The sequence below is a fragment of the Pongo pygmaeus genome, chromosome 16 (assembly GCF_028885625.2).
Source record: "Pongo pygmaeus isolate AG05252 chromosome 16, NHGRI_mPonPyg2-v2.0_pri, whole genome shotgun sequence".
NCBI classification, from domain to species: Eukaryota; Metazoa; Chordata; class Mammalia; order Primates; family Hominidae; genus Pongo; species Pongo pygmaeus.
Window position 1 is genome coordinate 40,468,446 of NC_072389.2, and position 23,009 is coordinate 40,491,454.

The 23,009-nt window shown below is 36.1% G+C and overlaps 1 protein-coding gene across 10 annotated transcripts in view; it reads right to left on the reverse strand.

The window, feature by feature from the left end:
• The window catches only part of DPH6 (diphthamine biosynthesis 6), a 445,531-nt gene that overhangs the window by 251,630 nt on the left and 170,892 nt on the right, over positions 1 to 23,009 (reverse strand). For 6 of the 10 annotated variants that reach the window (XR_010123937.1, XR_010123938.1, XM_063652564.1 and 3 more), the window contains exon 8: positions 16,419 to 16,506. Coding sequence is in view for 8 of the 10 variants with exons in the window: in XM_063652564.1 (XP_063508634.1) it covers positions 16,419 to 16,506 (88 nt within the window). In the remaining 2 variants the exon portion in view is untranslated. Of the gene's footprint in view, positions 1 to 13,802; positions 15,111 to 15,807; positions 16,507 to 23,009 lie in introns of those variants that run through there. The other 4 variants (XM_054451051.2, XM_063652568.1, XM_063652563.1 and 1 more) reach the window with 3 other exon arrangements.

Genomic DNA, 23,009 nt, shown 5'->3' on the forward strand with positions numbered 1-23,009 from the left:
GTGGGCGTAGGACCCTCCAAGCGAGGTGCGGGATATAATCTCCTGGTGTGCCGTTTCCTAAGACCATTGGAAAAGCGCAGTATTAGGGTGGGAGTGACCCAATTTTCCAGGTGCCATCTGTCACCCCTTTCTTTTACTAGCAAAGAAAATTCCTTGACCCCTTGTGCTTCCCGGGTGAGGTGATGCCTCACCCTGCTTCGGCTCACGCTCGGTGTGCTGCACCCACTGTCTTGCACCCACTGTCTGACACTCCACAGTGAGATGAACTGAGTACCTCAGTTGGAAATGCAGAAATCACCCGTCTTCTGCGTTGTTTACGCTGGGAGCTGTATACTGGAGCTGTTCCTATTCGGCCATCTTGGCTCCCTCCGTGTATTTTATTTTTGTTTTTGCTTTTAAGTTGTATTTTGTTTATAGGTTCTGTGTGATTTATGCATTAAAGAAGTTCTGTCTTGATGTGTTTTCAGGATTCCAAGATTGAAAGCTCCTTTTAGTTCTTGTAGTGGTGGCTTGGTAATGGTGAATTCTGTCAGCATTTGTTTGTCTGAAAATGACTGTATCTTTCCTTCAGATATGATGGTATACAAAATTCTTGGCTGATAATTGTTTTGTTTGAGGAGACCGAAGATAGGGCCCCAATCACTTCTCGTTTGTAGAGTTTCTGCTGAGAAATCTGCTGTTAATCTGATAGATTTATAGGTTTATACATTACCTGGTGCTTCTGTCTCACAGTTCTTAAGATTCTTTCCTTTGTCTTAACTTTGGATGACCCGATGACAATGTGCATAGGTGAAGATCTCTTTGTGATGAATTTCCCAGGTGTTCTTTGTGCTTCTTGTATTTGGATGTCTGGGTCTCTAGCAAGGCTGAGGAAGCTTTCCTTGATTGTTCCCCCCAAGTATGTTTTCCAAGCTTTTAGAATTCTCTTCTTCCTCAGGAACACGGATTATTCTTAGGTTTGGTTGTTTAACGTAATCCCAGGCTTCTTGGAGGCTTTGTTCATATTTTCTTATTCTTTTTTTCTGAGTCTTTGTTGGATTGGTTTAATTTGAATACTTTGTCTTTGAGCTCTGAATTTCTTTCTTCTACTTGTTCAATTCTATCGCTGAGACTTTCCAGAGTATTTCACGTTTCCAAGAATGTGTCTAAAGTTTTCTGAATTTTTGATGTTTTTTCTTTAAGTTATCTATTTCCTTGAATATTTTCCCTTCACTTCTTGTATCATATTTTGGATTTCCTTGCATTGGGCTTTGCCTTTCTCTGGTCCCTCTCTGGTTAGTTTAGTAACTAACCTCCTGAATTCTTTTTCAGGTAAATCAGGGATTTCTTCTTCATTTGGAGCCATTGCTGGTTAACTAGTATGATTTTTTTTGGAGGCATTGAAGAGCCTTGTTTTATCATATTACCAGGGTTGGTTTTCTGGTTGCTTCTCATTTGGGTAGGCTCTGTCAGAGGGAAGGTCTAGGGCTGAAGGCTGTTGTTCAGATTCTTTTGTCCCATGGGGTGTTCCTTTGATGTAGTATTCTCCCCCTTTTCCTATGGATGTGGCTTCCTGTGAGCCAAACTGCAGTGATTGTTGTCTCTCTTCTGAGTCTAGCCACACAGCAAGTCTACCTGGTTCTGGGCTGGTATTGGGGGTTGTCTACACAGAGTCCTGTGATGTGAACCATCTATGGGTCTCTCAGCCAGGGATACCAACACCTGTTCTGGTGGAGGTGGCGGGGGATGCCATGGACACCACGAGGATTCTTAGCTTTGGTGGCTTAATGTTCTATTTTTGTGTTGGTTGGCCTCCTGCCAGGAGGTGGCACTTTCCAGAGAGCATCAGCTGTGGTATTATAAGGAGGAACTGGTGGTGGGCAGGGCCCTAGAACTCCCAAGATTATATACCCTTTGTCTTCTGCTACCAGGTTAGGTAGGGAAGGACCATCAGGTAGGGGTGGGGCTAGGTGTGTGTGAGCTCAGACTCTCCTTGGGTGCATCTTGCCGTGGCTGCTGTTTGGTATGGGGGTGAGATTCTCAGGTCGCTGGAGTTGTGTACCTAGGAGGATTATCGCTGCCTCTGCTGAGTCATGCAGGTTGTCAGACAGGTGGGGGAAAGCTGGCAGTCACAGGCCTCACCCAGCTCCCAGCAAACCCAAGGGCCGGTCTCACTCCCACCATGCCCCCTCAACACCCCCCAGACTGTTTCTAGGCAGACAGCAATACAGGCTTGAAAATCTACTGCAGGCTGTCTGCCCCCAAGCTGCGAAAGAAAAGGGCTTGGTTCTTCCCCTGCCTGTGGAGTCTGCACAGCAGATTTGCACCCTTCCCCAAGTTCTGGCCAGAAGGCTTCTCACCCCGTTCAAATTGTTACAAAGTTCAGCTAGAGATTTGCTTCTCCCTGTGTAGTTTTACTCCCTGCTTCTCTCCCATTGGATCCCTGTGGTGCCACGCAGGAATGGCCCGCTAGAGGACCCAATGAGCTCCCAGGGCTTTTCTGCTGCTTCCTCCACCCCTGTATTTTGCTTGGCTCTCCAAATTGACTCAGCTCCAGCTAAAGTCGGAAAATTCTCCCATAAACAGACCTTCAGTTTATCCAGTGGAGGTGCATGTTTGGGAGAGGAAGGTCTCCCTTTGCCACTTTTGCAGTTGGGGCACTCACAGTTTTGGGCGGGGGGACTCCTGGGTCCTGCAGGAGCAGTCTGCTTCCTTCAGAGGGTCTCATTGTGTCTGTTTTTGGAGTCATCTTCTAAGTTTTTCAGTTCAGTCATTGTATTCTCTGGTTCCAGGATTTCCATCTGGTTCTTTTTTTAACGTTTCTATATTTCTTTCAAAATTAAACTTCCCATTTTATTCATGTATTGTTTTCCTGGCTTCATTTAGTTGTCTATCTTTGTCCTCTTATAGCTTATTAAACTTCTTTAAAATGGTTATTCTGAATTCTTTGTCAAGCAGTTCACGCATTTCCATTTATTTAGGGCTGGTTATTGGAGCTTTATTCATTTCCTCTGGTTATGTTTGCTTGATTTTTTGCAATCCATGTAGCCTTGCATGTTGTCTATGCATCTGAAAGAGCAAACACCTTTTCCAGTCTTTACAGACTGATTTTTGCAGGTAAAAAACTTCTCCTGCTGGGTCCCCAGATTGATAGGGCTGCCTCCAAGATCACGATTAACTGGGGCTAGAGCTGTGTCACATGCATGCTGCTGGGTCTGTAGTCAGGTACACAGTTGGAGGGCCTGTTACTGCAGGCACAGGTGGGCAAAATTCTGGCCTGGTACCAACCAGATGGGACTACCTCTGGAACCATGGTCAAGCAAGGTTTGAGCTGGGTCACAAGAGGACTTCTGGGTCTGCAGATGGCAGGTCCATTAGCAGGGTCTTAATAGGCATGGCTCCTATTAGACGCCCATTAACCACAATAGATGGGGGACACAGTCAAGTCACAGGGCTGCTTCAGCATTGAGGTAGGGTATGAGTTCAGCAGGCCTGTTACCAGGGCTATGGATAGATGTGTCTTTTGAAGGCAACATATGTGGGTAGCACTGCCCCCAGGCCATAGCAGAGTGGAAATGGAATTAAGTCACAGGACCAGTTCAAGGTCTATAGCCAGATACCTCAATGGTGCGCCTGCTATTGGGGGCATAGATGGGTGTATCTCCCAGAAGGTCCCTGGGATGGCAGTACTGTCTCTGGGCTATGGTAGATTGGGGGCATAGATGGGTGTGTCTCCCAGAGGTCCCTTGGTTGGCAGGACTGTCTCTGGGCTATGGTAGATTGGGGCTAGAGCCCAGTTAAGGGCCACTTTAGTGTACACAATTGGGTGTGAGGTCAGCAGGCCTGCCACTGAAGGAATGAACAGGCATATCTCCTACCAGGTCCTTGGGTAGGCAGGACTTCTCCCTACAGCAAAGCAGGGCTGTAGCTGAGTCACAGGTCTCAGGATCCACAGCCAGGACTAAGTTTGTTGGCCTTCTAATGAAGGTATAAGCCAACCTGATTCCTCCCATGTCCCCTGGCAAATGGGATCATGGGCAGGACAGAGACCAAGTGTGTCTGGAACTGAGACTACGGGAGAATAGGGCTGTTACTGACATGCAGCTGAGGCCACTGTCAGCTAGCCTGCCACTGGGGCATAGGCTAGTCTTCTCAAAGTGGCCCTCCAAAGTCTTGGGCATCACTGGGGTTCTGCATCCTCCTACCTGGATCTCAATGCTCCCACAAGGGCATTTTTGTCTGTGAATGTTTGCCAAGTTATTGTTAATATTGAGGGATATGAGCTGGGGAACCTCATTTTCCACCATCTTGTCTATGTCACTCTCTAACTTTCAACAGTTTGACTGTAATGTATCTCAGTGCAGGCCTTTTTAAGTTTGTCTTATTTTTAGTCCTTTGATCTTGAATTTGGATATCTACATCATTTCTCAGATTTGGGAAATTTTCAGCCATTCTTTAAATAATCTCTCTTTTTTTCCCCTCTCTTATCCTTCTTGTACTCTCATACTGTATAGATTGGTCTGCTTGATCATGTCCCATAAGTTCTTTAGGCTTTCTTCACTGTTCTTTTTTTCTCCCTTTTTCGTACTGACTCAAAAAATTCAAATGACCTGACTTCAAGTTTCCTGATTCCTTCTTCTGCTTGATCAAGTCTGCTGTTGAACCTCTCCAGTGAAGTTTTTGGTTCAGTTATTATATTCTTTGGTTCCAGATTTTCTATTTCTTTTTCACAGTTTCTATTCCTTTGTTGGTTTTCTCATTTTATTTATGCATCATTTTCCTGATTTCATTTAGTTATTTATGTTTTCTTACAGCACATTGAGCTTTGTAATGATTACTTTGAATTCTTTGTCAAGGAATTCATATTAATAGATTTTCATTTTTTCAGGGCCAGTTTCTGAAGATCTATTTTGGGCCTCCGATTGGGTCATGTTTCCCTGTTTCTTTATGTGTCTTATTTGTTACATTTTTGTATTTGAAAAAGCAAATGTCTCTTCTAATCTTTATAAAGTGGCTTCACAAAGGGGAAGACCTTCACCAGTCAACCCAGTTAGAAATTTTGGGTCCTCTTAAAGCTTTTCTGGGGATGCCTCTTTCCTGGGTTTGTGCATGTAATTTCACAAGGAGAGAAGTTTGCCAGTTTCCTTTTCAGAAGCTTGTGATCTCTTACTCTGTAGAGTCTCTGCAGTGCTACAGGTTCTCTGGAACCATTAAAAGCCACTGAGCTCTCTTTGCAGCTTTCTTTTCTGTTCTCTGTGGCCCTCAGGAATCCAAAACATGCCAGTTCTGTTAGCACTCCAAGTCAGGAGAGACAGTAACCAGACATTTGGGTAGCCGTCTGAAAATCTGGAATACTGGACACATGTTCTGCCCTTCTCTTACCCTCCTGTGGGAGAAACCATGAGTTGGTCACTTTAACACAAATGCGGCAAGCTCTGCTGGCCTCCATCTTTATTATTGCCAGTTTTCTGGCATTGTAATAAGCTTCTAAACTCTCTTGTTTCCTTTGTAACTTGTAGGCATCCAAAGTATGTCAGGACCCTGTCTGCACTCCAAGTCTGATGAGACACAAACCAGTTCCTTTAGTCATTGCCTCAAAGAGTTGGAATGTACCTTTAACATTCCACTGTTCTTTTCTCCTCCCAAGGGAGAAGCCATGATCTTTCTGATCACACCGAGTTGTGCTGTTTTTGGGGAGGGGGCATCACAGTTGACACAAGATGGCTTTTCTTACCCAATGTGGTTGTTTTTGACTCTGAGCTTGTCTGGGGTAGTGTGACTTTACTGGTTTCTAGAGTTCTCATAAAGGCTCTTTGAAGGATATACTGTTGTCCCCATGGGGAAATAGGGTTGGTCACTTCCCACTCTGCTATCCTACTAGTGTATTTCTTTCTAGCCATCTTTTTTTATTACTGATTTTTAGCATAATCTTATTGTAATATAACATTCCCTGTATAATTTCATTCCTATGACATTTGTAGACTTGCATTATGGCCCTGGTTATAACTAACTTTTGTATAATTTCTAGTTTCCTTGAAAATAATATGTGTACTGCACTTGTTGGGCATTGTGTTTCTATGTTTGTAGGGTCATGTTTGCTAATTGTGTTATTTTAATTTTCTATATCCTTGATGATTTTGTCTGTTTTTAAAATCAATACTTGAAAGAAGCATGCAAAAATCTTGAATTATGACTACAAATTTGTCATAAGGAAATCCCCTACTATTAATTTGTTATACATTTTAAGATGGTAATCATATATATACAAATTAAGAATTGTTATATCTTCCTGAAGAATTGGGCCTTTTAACATATTGCAGTGTACTTTACAATAATGCTTTTCATTCATTTTGTCTTCTATTAAAAGGCATCTATATAAACTCTCTTTTGCCTAGCTTTTGCATGGCACATGTTTTCACACTCTTACTTTCATTCTTTCTGTGCCCTTATGTTTAGTGGTGTCTCTTTCAAAGAGCATAGACTTTGGGTTTGCCTTCTAGTCAATCCAATATTTTTTGTCTTTAAGTGAAACAGTGGTACAATTATATTTAATGTAATTATTGATATATTTGCACTTAAATATATGATCTTACCCCATGATTTGCTTCTGCTAGTTGCTCTATGTTTATTTTACTTTACTGTTTTGCCTCTTTTCTTTTTCTATTGCCTTTTAAAAATTATTTTTCATTATTCTATTTTTTCCTGCTTCATTAGATTATATTATACTCATTTATATTATTTTAGTGGTTATCCTAGAATTTATGACATGTTATCTACATCTATGAGGTTTATTATGAATCTCAACATTTGCCTTTTTTTATATACAATGCAAAAACTTTAACCATTTAACTCCACTTCCCTAACACCCTTAGTTATGTGCACTGCTTTTTATTTAATTCTATGTAGATTTTAAACTCAAAGAGGCATCATGTTATTCTTACATACAGTTAATATCTGCTTATATTTTCTCATGTTTACTCTTTTCATTTCTCGTTGATCTCTTTCCTGCATCTCTGATATTCTATCTGGAATAATTTCCTTCTGCCTTAACATCCTTTACTATCCTTTGGTGTGGATATTTTCTGGAAACAAATTTTCTTAGTTTTTGTTTGAAAAATCTTTAGCTTCATGTTTTTTCCCAACATTTTTTGAGGAAAAAATTTATATATATGTGGAAAAGCCTAAAGGATTTTACAATGACCATCTATATATCCACTACCTACACTCTACAATTAGCACTTTGTTGTATTTATCACATACCTATCATTCGCCACCAATCCATTTTATATTTTTAATGCATTTCCCAGTAAGTTGCAGACATTACTCTTTATTTAGACTGTGTCATGCATATTATTAACTAGAGTTAAGTATTTATATCTTGAGAGAAAAATTACATACAGCAAAATGGATAAACCACAAGTGAACTATTAAATAAATTTTGACAAACAGATTACTGTCATCCTGGAAATTCCTCCACTTTTATTCTTGAAGGATATTATTGCTGGGTACAGAATTCTAGGATGGCAATTATTTTCATTTAGCACTATAAAAATTTGATTTCATTGACTACTGTCTTCAATATTTCTATTCTAACTGTTGCTTCTTTGAAAGTAGCCTGTTTTTAACCCACTTTGGCTGTTTTCAATTTTTTTTCTTTTTCTTTTATTTCCAGTAGTTTTACCATCATGTGCCTGAATATCTATTTTTATTTTGTTTGGGGTTCATAAGACTTCTTGAATCTATACTTTGGTGTGTTTTGTTAATTTTGGAAGGCTCTTAGCTACTATGTTTTTAAACATTGAACCTTCCCCATTCTCCCTCTAGTCTTTCTGACACTCTAATTACATATATTTTTGACCTTCTCACTATTTCCATGCCTCTTAATTCTTTTATGTGTATTTTCTGTCTTTGCTTCTCTTCATGTTTCATTCTGAATATTTTCTTCTGACCTCTTTTCCAGTTCACTGAATTGCTCTTTGGCTATATCTACAGGATATTGGAAAGACCTTAACCTTTTCTCAAACACAACTCAAACACAACTCACAACTAACATCTGCCAATGTGACCAAAAGGACTGGTAATATGACCCTCAACCTGGGCTTAAATCTATCATTATAAGTACTTCAGGATTCCTACATTATGCTTATTCCCTAAAACCCAATCACCAAATCCATGGTCAGTGAGGCAACTTTCTCATCAACACCTCTAACGTATTTTTATTTACTTTTCTATCTGTCTCACTCCATAGAATACAAGCTCCATGAAAGCAATATTTTTTAACTGTTTGGTGTCCAAACAGTGCCATGCATATAAGAATAAGCAGTCAATAAATGTGTTCTGAATGAATAAATCGTATGAGGATTATCTTTTATTAGAAATCACCAAACTGGAACTTTATGAAAACAGCAATCAGAAATTTTATTTCTTAAAACAACAACAACAGCAACAGTAAAAAGCTGAATTGGTTAGCATAACAACTAAGTAAATATAAAAGCTAAAAAAGACAGTCAATTGGAGTTCGAAAGCATTGATTGTTACTTTTATTATTATCCTCTCCCAAACTGATAAGTCTTCCATAGATTTAGGCTTCAAAAAGACTCTTGCATTGCCCAGTTTGATTCCCGACACAAATGATATCATCACGGTATGGCGTTGCTACTACCAAAGTCCACTTACTAGAGACAGAAATGAGTCAAGTAGTCCTTTAAATGTGGGTGAAACTGATCCTTGATTTATTAATCTGCTCCAGTGACCATTTATAGCAACAGTGACCCAGCAGTACCTACAGCCCAGCACCCATTCAAGCCCCAAGTTGTCTCATTTAGTTTTACAGCATTAGGTTTTAGACTGGTAAATACCTTGCTCCATCTTGCCAAATCACTTTTCTGCTCCTTAGCCTAAGGGCAAAGGTGGGGAGAGACAGGGTAGGGAAGTTGTGCTGAACCAAATGTTGGCAAATAAAAGTCATCATTTATCTTCTTACTTTCTTTGTCCTATTTGTAAGGAAATATTTTGTAGGTTGTGTAGAGGCAGTGGCAGCATACCTCCATGGATGGGATCCTTGAGTTTATACATGTTGCTATGAGTGATGACAGCAAATTCCTGTGCACAACATACTCAAGAGGCCTACTATTCCAACACTTTTAGTCATCTTGTGTGTGTGTGTGTGTATGTATATATATACATATACATACATATATATATATATATATATATATAAAATTTTCTGAAGGGGTCTTTTTTTAGACTTAACTATAGGATCAACTAGATTTCAATCTCCCATTGTGAGTAATGTTTTCACCTGAGTTCAATGGAAAGTTTTAAAGGGCCTTACTGTCTCTTTCTACCAAGACTAGTGAAACGTTGAAGAATAACATTTAGGTGTTTATTTAGCACTGAAACTCACTATACTGCTCTCTCTTAATTTTCTTAATCAGATATTTTAAAAAATTAAAAATACATGCTCATTGTAAGAAGCCACAGATTACAGATATATAAAGAATTAAGCTTCTCTGTTTACTCCCTTCCTGCTCCCTTCCCCAAAGAATCCAATACTATCAGTCTGGTGATTATATGCCATCTCTTACTATCCTCATTCATACATAAATAAACATATAAGCTCCCAGCCTCCACCACCATTTTGAGAAAAACAGGATCATAACTCACACATCACCATTTACCATGAATCAACAACATATTATGGCCATACGTCAGTTCGGGTTAGCAAAACTAGAGTTATCTGTCACTGTAATCATAACATTGGGAATAATGATTACAGTGGTAACTTCATTTTAACGTTAAGACTAGAATTACTCTGTAATTTACCTACATTTATAGTAGATTCCATGTAGACCTAGTAGTTTTTAAAACAGAGTAGGTATTCAAGATACATGCTGGATTGAAGAGAAAAATAAAAACACAGAGATGGCTAAACATTATAAAGTTTTTCAAGGCATTTGATGATATATCTCAAATAAAGCAAAATAAAATGAAAAAGCCAAGAATGGGCTGTAAGACTGATAATGTTTTTAAAAGTGACAACTTTTAAAAGTGTGTGCTTTTATTATTATATAAAATATATAATTGTCCCATGAAATTATTTCAACAAAAAATGAACTTAAGTGCTGATTATAGGACACATTAGTACTTAGGAAATTATTTCAACAAGAGCACAATTAAACACTAAGTGAAAGTAGGGAACATTAATAAAATTGAGGTTAAATTCCTGTGAACTTTGTCTTTCTATAAATACAACTGCTTTGCTAATAATTAATTTAAAATAATATTTTCCATAAAGCTGTTAGAAAATCTAAAACAACCTCATAAGGAAGAAAGAGCCTTCTGAGTAGTTGCAAGTAAAAGTCTGATTTTTCTGTTAAAGGTTATACATTTTAATATGATTTTCTGATTGATTTATGTAAAGCTTTGGATTTTTCATTTTCTCAAGCCTGTCACTGCAGTGATGCATGGTACATTTTACTATCAAGTTTGCCATAAGCAATAAAGTTGGGGCCCCAAAGAAATTTTAATATATTTCTCTGTTTTTATCTCACAGCTTTCTATTATTTGGTTATTTTGTTTAGAATCCCATGTTTAGTTGATATCATTTTTACACTCATATAAATAATTTAAAATTTTAACTTAAAGGTAAAATTTAAGTAGATTAATTATTTAATAGAAAAGTTTAAGGGTCATCATATGTAAAGTGAAAGTCTAAGTGATAAATCAAAATTTACACTAACAGTATTTTAAAATATTTTATTTTACATTCTAGTTTGCTTAAAGCATTTTTCTCTAACAAGATAAATGGAAAAAAAATAGAACTCATTAAATGGCATATAATGTGAAATGGAGATACACCTGTAAGATTCTTTATGAATAAAAAATAAAGTATGAAAATAACAAGCAAATCAAATTAAAAAGTTCTTATTAGAACTAACAGCTGTTACAAAATTTATGAAGATAAAAATGGAACAGTAGTCAAGACATCTGTATGTAACCTAGTAGAAAGAATAAGTCCTTAAACAACTAAACATAAAGCAGAATAAATAAGGTTATTTGCAACAAGAAATGAAGAGAAACAAACTGACAGGGCAGTTCATCTCTTGTGCCTAAACGTATAAGAGTATTTGAGTTCAATCTTGCATAGTCTGTAGGATTAAGTAGTTAAAAAGAGAAGAAGAAAGGAAAGCTGGTAAGACAGAATAAGGCAAGGAAGGAGAGAAGCAGAAGGCATAATCAGGGAGTGGCCATTGGTTCAGTATTACTAGAGCAAAGTGGACAGGTAGGGGAATCCTAGGAGCAAGACTGAAAAAGGATGCTATGGCCATATGTCAGATAGCCTTTCATTCATGGCTAATCATTTTATTCACTTGGAAAATAATGAAGTACTATTGTGGAATTTTGTGCAGGGAGTCATACACTAGAAAGAAAATCTATATGGCAGTGAAACTGACTATAGAGAATATGAAAGCAAGGATTTGAATTAGTTGTATCTTGTCCAAGAGTTGGGCAAGACATAAATTTAATGAGAGATAAGCATGGGGATGGAAATATGTGCATATTAGGACTAGAATATAAAAGATTAGATAATCAGTTGAATATTCATTGTAAATGAGAGGATAGCTTAAGAGATGATTCCAACATTCTGTACTTGAGTTACTGTGAGGAGAACAGTTGTGTTAAATAACAAAAATAGGGAATAAAGACACTTTGAGGGGAAAATGAGTTCAAGTTTTGTACATAATGAGAACGACATGTATTGGTAGCCATGTGCAGCAGCCAGTCAGAATTAAGAACCTAGAGTTAAGGAGAAAGTAGATATTAGTAGAAAGACTAGAAAGAGAGTGACTTTAGAATCATCTGGATAAAGAGGTGAAAAGTAAACTTGTGGAAAATACATAAATCCAGAAAAAGAAAATATTGAAAAAGAAAAGAATGGACCTATAAAAAGAACTTGCAGCATATGTGCATGTTGAAGGTAAAAAGAAGAGAAGCTACTGAAGAAGATAGGAGAAATCTAAAGAAAGGCAGAAGAAAAATCTGACTAGTACAGAGGCATATGACCATTATAGGGGAAATTTTCAAAGAGATGGTGGCCAATATTATCAAGGAAAGGCATTAAGGATTATGAAGAATGAAAAAAGGCCAACAGCAGTTCATCAAAGTAATTAAGGTCAAGCTAGATTGCAAATGTGTTATAAAGCAAATGAAAACTGATAGAATTTAGAAAACAGATGGATTTTCACAGTGGTATTCAGGGTACTGCATTCTGGATATTACTAATATTTGGGGTGGAATGTTAATTTGTTAAGATGTGTCTGAAATACAATGTGATTTTGATAAAACATGTAGAAGAGTACCTGACATTTTTGTTCTCCAGCATTTATTCATCTTTCTTTTGGTAATCATACTTCATTTTCTGTCTAAAGAATTCCTTCTCTACCATGTGGGTTAGTTTAGGAGTAAAGCTGGCAACATGTGAAAGTTTAGCCCTGGACCCTGTGACTAAGAGGCATATCAACTAACTCTGAATTCACACCAAGAATATCACCTTAAAGCCTGTTATATGAAAAAAAATTAGAAAAATCAGAAATAGTCCTAATTGAGCCAACATGTAACATATTAAGCTATAACAATGAAGAGAAAAAAGGTGTCTAAACAAAATTCCAATGAATGAAATCAAAGAACTAAACAAAGAGATACTGCATGTTCATGGATAAACAGACTCAATATCATCATGATGTCAATTCTTCCCAAATTGATCTTCAATCCCAGTTAAAATCCAAGCAAGTTTTTTTGTGGATGTGGAAAAACTGATTGTAAAGTTTTTATGAAGAGACAAAAAACCCAAAATGGTCAATACAATACGGAAGAAGAAAAAAGTTGGAAGACGAACACTATCTGACTTGAATATTTACCGCAAAGCTACAGTAATCAAGACTGGTATTTGCAAAAGAGACAAATCCATCAGTGGAACACACTAGAGAGCCCAGAAATAGACCACACAAATATACAAAAGAACAAGGCAATATGATGGAGAAAAGATAGTCTTCTCAAGAAATGGTGCTGGAACAACTGAATAACTACATTTTTAAAAACGAATCTATATATAGACGTTATGTCCTTTACAAAAATGAATTCAGAATGTATCACAAACATAAACGTAAAGCACAAAGCTATCAAACTTCGACAAGATAATCCAGATGACCTTGGATTTTGCAATGATTTTACAGATATAACTTTAAAAGCATAATACTAGAAAAAAAGAATTGATAAGCTGGAGTTCCTTAAAATTAAAAACTTGTGCTTTGTAAAAGACACTGTTAAAAGAATGAAAAGACAAAACATAGAATGGTAGAACATATTTGCAAATACATATTTGATAAAGAACTGTTATCCAAAATATACAAAGAACTCTTAAAACTCAATAATAAGACAAAAACCCCAATTAAAAATAGTCAAAAGATTTGAAGAGACATCTCATCAAAGGAGATACACAGATGGCAAACAAACATGAAAAGATGCTCAACATCATATATCTTTAGGGAGTTACAAACTAAAACAACAATGAGAGAACACTTCAGACCTACTAGAATGGCAAAAGTCCAAAATCCCTACAATGCTCAATGCTGGTCAGGAGGTGGAACAACAGAAACTCTCATTCATTGTTGGTGGGAATACAAAATAGTACAACTACTTTGGAAAACAGTGTGGCAGTTTTTTTTACAAAGCTAAACATAATCTTACCATATGATCCAGTAATTGTGCTCCTTGGTATTTATACACCTGAAAACTTAAAAACTTATCTTCACACAAAAACCTGTTCATGGATGTTTATAGTCGCTTTATTCATAATCGCCAAAACATGGAAGCAACTGAGATGTTCTTCAATAGGTGCATGGACAAAAGAAATGTGGTAGAACCAGACAATAAAATTTTATTCTACACTAAAAAAAAATGAGCTACATATACATGACAAGATATAGACAAACCTAAATGCATATTAATACACAAAAGAAGCCAATCTGAAAAGCTATATACTGTATGATTTCAACTACATTACATTCTGGTAAAAGAAAACTATGTACACAGTAAAAAGATCAGCTGCTAAGGGTTAAAGGAGAGGGAGGGATGAATAAGTAAAACACAGAGGATTTTTTAAGGCAGTAAAATTATTCTGTGTAATACTATAATGGTTGACAAATGTCATTACACATTTGTCAAAATCCATATTATGTACAACACCCAGAGTGAACCCTCATGTAAACTATGGACTTTGGGTGATAATAATGTGTCAATGTAGGTTCATCAGCTGTAACAAATGTACCACTCTATTATAAGACATTGACAGTAGGGGAGGCTGTGAATGTGTGGAGGTAGAAGGTATATGGGAAATCTCTGCATTTTCTGCTCTATTTTTGCTGTGAACCTAAAACTGCTCTAAAACATAAAGTCTATTTTTTAGTAAAAGTTTTCTAAGGTCAACATAGGTAATACTGAAAAACAGCATTTTAAAAATCAGTTATAAAATAACTTGTAAGAGTTAAGGACATTCTTCCTAATTGTCCAATAATGTTGAAACACTTCAACCATGAATATATTTAAAACAAAAATGATAAATCACTTTGGCGACACTCAGTAGAATAAGCTTGACTGGCTAAATAAAGTGACCATCTTTTCATCTTCATTTTCAAATGCCTCTGCATCATGACATTATTGGTAGGGATTGGAGCAAGAAAGAGAGAAGGAGGAAAAGAAACTAGTGTGATAAAAAAAGAAATGCTACAGATATGGGGTTTATAGATGAAATAAAAGAAAAAAAAGGTCATAGGGAAGATGTGTTAACAAAAGAGAAAGAGTGAATTCCAAGAAAGTTGGCACTATTAATGAACATGCCATTGATGTTTTCCTAATTAACAAATGGTTCCACTAACTTCTTCTAATGAAAGTATGTTTCTCTAAAAAAATAAAAGAGTCATGAGAAAAAAATAAACTAGTCATAGTAACTGAGAAAATACTGTGTAATTTTTTTGTATAGAAATGGTGGTTTAATGAACAATGTTCCAAAACACTTTTCAAAAATTATATATATAATTAGATGTTCTGTAGTTGTCAGGCACTGAGGACACCTAAAAAAAAAAAAAAGAAGGAAAATGCACCATATTTATTCAGTGTCAGTGAATATGACACTTCCAAGATGTAATACTGTTATATGAAATACTGTTATCTTCGCAGCCTATTTCAGGTAACAGTATTGCTTCTTTGAGGTGTCATACTGAAGACCAATCAAATACCAAAACAACAAGGTGAACAGTGAGCTATTCGGGTAGAGATGAACACAGAATGGCTGGAGTGTCTACCCATGAATTCAGTGCTTTTGACTTTGTGTGTGTGTACATGGTAGCAAAAGTAGCAGAAAACTACAAGTTAGGGGTTCAAGTAAATCTGAAAAACATTTGGATAGTGTAACTTAATTCTTGTGGGGGTTACCAACTTTTTGATAAAAGGTCACCAATAGTCATCATCCAGCCCAATTCCACAACCTATTTTTAATCCTGCCCATTGTCATTCTTCTGGAGAACTGGCACCAATAATTATCCTCACCTGTAGAAACTCTCTCATCTTGAGATTTTTGGCATTACCATTCTTTTCCTACTTTTGCTGAATTCTTGTTAATCCTCTTACTCTTTCAGATTTCCTATGATGTAAAATATGTAACTGTGGGTGTGCCTCAAGACTTGGGGGAAAGAACACTAAATATACATAAGACATTTTCTAATCCTTTTCTGTCACTACACTCATTTCTTCACATAATTTCAGCTATCATTTTTATGGTAACTCATATAAAGCAACATCTGAAGGATGAGACCTCTCAATCAAGGAATCTAATCCAGAACTTTATTCCACAAGATATCTTTAAATTAAAATTTTACTGTATTTTGACAGTGTATTTAAAATAAAACTCTTCATTGTAATTTTGCTTCACTTTCCATCTTCCATTTTTACTTCTCTTTTCCTGGATATTTTTGTAAAGGTTTTATTTCTCCTTTTCTCTCTTAAGCTTTGAATAATGACGATCCAATTTATCCTCAAACCCTTCCCCTAATGCTTATGTACAGTAACTTAAATGTGATCCTGCTAGATGATTTAATATTTGGTTTTATATTGTCCTCATTGTTTAATGTACATACTATTCCCTTTTTAACTGACCTGCAAACTTTTCATAAATGTAGTATCTTTTGTATCATATATAACTCTCAAAACTATAAGCATTTGTAAAATTCTTAGTTATTGACTGAGGAGCTGAAAAAAAACCACTAATGATAAAAATCAATTTTCTTTTTCCTGTCATCTGTTGTTACATAATTACATATGCAAAGCCAATGTATATATCTCAAATTTCTATTGAAATCACTGTGAATCTTAGATTTACTTGCCTTGTCCTCCAAGTGCAATTCTAAAAAGCGTAGATAAGCCACAGGTGCAAATGCATCAGCTGAATGTATGACTACTTCTGACGAATCCCTGAAATACAAAAATTTTACAATACATTTATATGCTACAAAAATTGTGACAAATCACTCCTCCTACTGAGTAGAAGAGACTGAACATTCTTGTTTTATATTTATCTCCATTGGTATACAACATGTAGTGATTAATAAATATTTTTAATAATCCAGTATTTAATTGGGAAAAGGTTCAAGTATACTAAGCTTTTAAGAAAAAACAATGAGGCTTTCTATCTTCATAAGAACGTAAGAGTTCAACTTTCAGGTTCACTCAAAGTTCTCTGAACAATTTGAAGACTTAAATTCCTGTTCAATTTCATTTTCACGTATTTGCTTGGTATAGGCTAAGCATTAAACATTACTGCTTTATCTTCATTATTTTTTTCATTTCCAAGAGGTAATTCATTTAATGTTTCACACAAAATCTTCAATTATCCTTCACAAAAGCAGTACTGGCGATGATTTTAAGCTCTAGGTGAACCCTTCACACTGCAGTATCATTGCTATTAAAATTGATTGTCTGACATAGTAATTACCACATTCAGGTAAAATGGTATGAACTGCATGCTGGCACCATATGGATACATGTAAATTAACTAAACTTTTATCAAAGATACCCTGTAAAGCACATATGAATAACTAAGATTATGTGTAAAGTTCTAATAACTAATTATTTTTTATTGTTTATTAAGAAAGTAATAATGTTTTGAATTTCAACTGAAAATTTAAAAATAGAAATTCCTCGTATCACTTTAATGCCTTGGGAAGTACTTCTATTGTTTATATTAATAGTTAGCATTTTGACCATTGTAGTACAGTAAAATAAATCCTGACATTGACATTTTGTCACTAATGTAAAAATATTTTTGAATCAACTTGTATCATGCAAAGTTACTCGGTGGCAATAGAAGAAATCTCAAAATATTTGGCTCCAAATTATTAAGCTTTCATAAGCAAAATGTTTACTTCCCACTTGAAAGATCAAGAAAAAAGTACATTTGATGATTAAAAACCCCAATTATCATTCATGAACCTTTAGTATCAAATATGTATCTTTCTAATGCTTAGAAAAAATAACATTAAAAAGGCTTCCATGACATTAAAAGGAAAGCAACTTATAACAGACATAGAATCATTCAAGATTCAGCATCCTGATGGAAACATATAATTTGCCTTCATAGTCTACATCAACCAAAGACGCCTCCAGGTATGATGAGGAGCAGCAGCATAAAGAGAAAGTACAGAGGAGGCCCACCTGCTGGCTACCACCTGTCCCTCTGGCTTGACCCCAACTTGATTTGTTAGCCCTAGTCTTACTGTTTTTCCATTTCCTCCACAGTTGCCTGCTCTGGTCCTATCTTGGCTCTTTAATCAAACCTCAATTCCTATTATACAATCTTACTCTTAGATTAAATGTCGATACATCTGTTCCAGACTTTAGCCCTGGACACTGACCCTGAGCCTTAACTATGTCTAATTCAGGCAGCTTGGTTTTGATATTCTTGACAATGGGGTGCGCCAAAACTATAATTAACCTGAACCAATACTATCTCAGTAGAAAGGGTTTTAGGTCCTCCCTTCTCATGTCAGTTATCCCCACTAGAAACAGAGGGATGACAGCAAATAGCTTAAATGATCTGAATCAAGATTATTATCCAGAGAGAATATATGACATTCTGAGCACTAAATGAAGACGACTCTGGTTTTTATAAATTCTATTAAATTCATAATTTCTAATTGACTAACATAATTTCATTCACTTATACAAAGGAAGAGCCAACTGGGAGAGACTAGATTTCAAATGAACAGCTTTTAGTTTCAAGCAGAATAATACCACTCACTATTGCTCTTCTCTCTCATATACTATCACAGTGACATTCAAATTTCAAGGAACTCTGGTCTCTGCTTCATGGATTTCTCTGAATCCTGAAAGCAGAATCTGTCAGAATATCCTCAGATTAATCCAGAAAACTAAGACAATTGTGCCACAGCAAAAATGCTTCCCAGCTGGCTGTCCTCCTTTCCTTTCTCCATTAATCAGTGTAGCAGTTACCACCTGTCATACAGCTAGGTCTTTTCCACAGCCAAGAGCATGCCCATGTTCTCTTTCATTACTACACTAGGCTCACCCCTACTTAACAACATCAAATGGGCAGCTGGGTTTGGTTTGGGCCTCTCTTCCTTGATACCAGCCTCCTGAGGTGTTGGGGTGAGGCCCTACCTCTCACCTCAAAAACAAAAAAAAAAAATGGTATTCCCTCTTGAGACTCAGCCATGGTCTTTGTCCCCACCTCTCCTCTAAAAGGACAACTATGCTAGGCTGGGACCGAACCAGTGTTTACCTCTCTTGCTCAAACATATGGTTTCTGTATTCACTAAAAGATATACAGATATTCCCCGTGGACTCACACTTATCCTCACAGACATCTCAAATGTTATTTCCATGAAGCCTTCCCTGACATCCTCAGACAGTGCTAGTTTTCTCCTTCATGTGCTTTAGTATCACATTTATAGCCCTTCCATAACACATCCACTACATTATAATTATGTGTTTGTGTGCCTTTCCTCTGAGAGAGGAACCAGTTTTGTTCATCTTTGTCTGCCTGTCCCTGTTCTACCCCACCCTGAGCTCTGTATAAAGTACATTGCCTAATATTCATTAGATATTTGTTGAATAAATGAATGTACTGTTAAACTTTGTTAAGTATCCTCACAATTACACACTAATTAGTGAAACTATCAGAAACTCACAATGATTTTTCAATTACCTATCTTCATGTGAATATAGTCACGTGCCACATAATGCTATTTTTGGTTAAAGGCTGATTGGGTATTACGGTGGTGCCATAAGATCATAATGGAGCTGAAAAATTCCTATCACCTAGTGACATCATAGCTGTCATAATGTTGTAGCACAATTTTATTTTTAAAATGAATTTAGTGTAGCCTAAGTGTACAGTGCTTTTAAAGTCTACAGTAGTGTACAGTAATGTCCTAGGCCTTCCATTCACTCACCACTCACTCACTGACTCACTCAGAGCAACTTCCAGTCCTGTAAGCTTCATTCATGTTAAGTGCCCTGTACAGGTGTACCATTTAAAAATTTTTTTATATCATATTTTTACTGTACCTTTTCTATGTTTAGATACATTTAGATATATGAATATTTACCACTGTGTTACAGTTATTCAGTCTCCAGTACAGTAATATGGTGTCCAGGTTTGTAGCCTAGGAGCATATAGCCTAGGTATGTAGTAGGCTATACCATCTATATTTGTATAAGTATACTCTGGTGCTTGCAAAATGACAAAATTGCCTAACAATGCATTTCTCAGAATGTTTCCACACTGTTAAGTGACTCATGACTGTATACAATTTCTCATACATGCATACTGCATATATAAACATATTCACGTATGCACATATATATACACCAATAACACTATATGATGTCTCTACCATAATAAAAATAAAGATTAGTAGGTCTGAAAATTTAAATATAAGGAAAATAGCTCATAAATTTAAATAAATTCTCAGATGATACAGAATCAATGTAAGAAAGCAAATAAGATAAAGTACTTGCTTTATCCTCATTTTGAAACACGGCATTACAGTGTTCTCTATTGAGTTATGCTTTGAGTGGGCAGAAAATAAGTAGGTGGGGATGAAAATGAGGATAAAGTGTTTTAACCATAGGATTTGGTTCTTCCTTTCTTCTTTTTTCATTCTTATTCTTCCGTCCACCCATCCATCCATCCATACATCCACCCATCCATCATCTATCCAACCCATATGTGGCAACTTTGTAGCAGTAATACAGTGATATTGATGATTAAAACAGAACTATAGAATTGTCTCAAATACTGACATAAAAATGTATACATGAACAGAGAGAAGAAAATGACTACTTTCATTAACATGACCTTAAGATTTTAGTTATGAATATACATATATATGTAAAATAAGTAATAAGAGAGCAGGTTTCTAATTTGAGGACCTACAATTATCCTTTTCTCTTAAAAGCTAGGCTATAATTCTTCTCAGGAGGGCTTCTCAGGGAAAAAACTCATTTTCTCATCCCAAAATTTCTATCTAGAGGTGAATGACTTCATATATTAATAGATACGAAAAGTGAATTGTAAACTGTTCTAGGTAGAAATATAAAAAATTATTTCCAGACAAAGGCTGTTACACTAGTCTTTCCTAAAAACATTTTAAAATGTTAATTGGAATTTGGGCAAAAGGTATCTCATAATAAACTTCTATTTATTTATTATTTTTTATTATTGTTATTCATATTGTTTTTTTTTTAGAGACAGGGTCTTGCAATGTTGCCCAGGTTGGGGTTCTGTGGTGCAATTACAGATGACTGCAGTCTCGAACTCCTGGCCTCAAGTGATCTTCTTGCCCTGCCTTCCCAAACTGTTGTGATTACAGGCGTGAGCCACTGCACCTGGCATAATAAACTTCTAGAACCACACTGATCTCTCTAAATTACTTCATTATACAAAAAAGATTCAATCGTGGAATCTACAAAGAACTTAAACAAATTTACAAGAAAAAAACAAACAACCCCATCAAAAAGTGGGCAAAGGATATAAACAGACACTTCTCAAAAGAAGACATTTATGCAGCCAAAAAACACATGAAAAAATGCTCATCATCACTTGTCATTAGAGAAATGCAAATCAAAACCACAATGAGATACCATCTCACACCAGTTAGACTGGCGATCATTAAAAAGTCAAGAAACAACAGATGCTGGAGAGGATGTGGAGAAATAGGAACACTTTTACACTGTTGGTGGGAGTGTAAATTAGTTCAACCATTGCGGAAGACAGTGTGGCGATTCTTCAAGGATCTAGAACTAGAAATACCATTTGACCCAGCAATCCCATTACTAGGTATATACCCAAAGGATTATAAATCATTCTACTATAAAGGCACATGCACACGTATATTTATTATGGCACTGTTCACAATAGCAAAGACTTGGAACCAAACTAAATGTCCATCAACGATAGACTGGATAAACAAAATGTGGCACATATACCTCATGGAATACTACGCAGACAGAAAAAAGGATGAGTTCATGTCCTTTCAGGGACATGGATGAAGCTGAAAACCATCATTCTCAGCAAACTATCACAAAAACAGAAAACCAAATACTGCATGTTCTCACTCATAAGTGGGAGTTGAACAATGAGAACACATGGACACAGGGAGGGGAATATCACACACCGGGGCCTGTCAGGGGTGGGGGGGTAGGGGAAGCATAACATTAGGAGAAATACCTAACATAGGTTATGGGTTGATGGCTGCAGCAAACCACCATGGCATGTGTATACCTACGTAACAAACCTGCACATTCTTCACATGTACCCTAGAACTTAAAAGTATAATTTAAAAACAAACAAATAAACCCCCGAGGTATTGGTACAACTGCATTCTCTCTTGGGACTTTAGAGGAGAATCTGTTCCTTGCTTTTTCTAGCTTGTAGAAGCTTCCCAGATTTCTTGGCTCATGGCTCCACATCACTCTAGTCTACTTCCATTGTTACATCCCGTTCTCTGACTCGGACCCTTCTGCCTCTTTCTTCTAAGGATTCTCATGATTACATTGGCCCACCTGGCCCCTCCCCCACCTCAAAAAAGATATCTAATTATAATCAAATAAGTCTGCATGTAAAATTTATTTTTTCTCGCCTTGGAGTCTTCTTTTTTTGTAAAAAATAAAATGTCATTTGAATCAGATGTTTGAAATAGGATTCCTAACAAATGATTAGTTGCATGCTAGTTGTGGCAGACAATTATTACATCAAATATAACAGAAGTTATAAAATTTGTCCCCAAAATGAATTCTAAATGATCGGATCCAGAATTATTAATACTCAATTGTTAAAAAACAGTTACAGGAACTAAGCTCATCTTTTAATTGTATTATATGGAAGATTATATCTAAATAATATAACTTTCATTTACATATAGTTTTAGGATGCACAAAACATGTTCACTCACATCTTCGCATTTATTGCATATCAGGCAGGTATGCTTAGGACATTTCAATTTTAAAGAGGAGGGGAGATTTTGTTTATATTAAGTGATATCCTTTTTCTGCCAAATGAGGATATTTCCCAACCTATAACTTCAAGTTATAACCTAACAAAGAAATATATAAAAGTATGTGAAACACCATATATAAACAAAAATAAACAACAACAAATTACAAATTAGTCCAACAATATTTAGCAAATAGCCTAATGTATGCTCTGATAAGTACGAGAACAAGCACTGGAGGCAATGGCAGCCAAAGCATATAAAAATGAAAGGATTTAGCAAAGTGGTCAGAAATGAGAAGGCAATCTAGAGAAAAGGTGTCACAAAAGAAAAGTATGAAGCTGAAGTGAGGCATAGCCTATGAAGAAAAAAAAAGCAAAGAATATGCTTAAGCATCAGAATTAGATTGGTGATTAACTCATAAATGAGTAAGAATGAAAAGACAGCACTTCCTTTATGTTT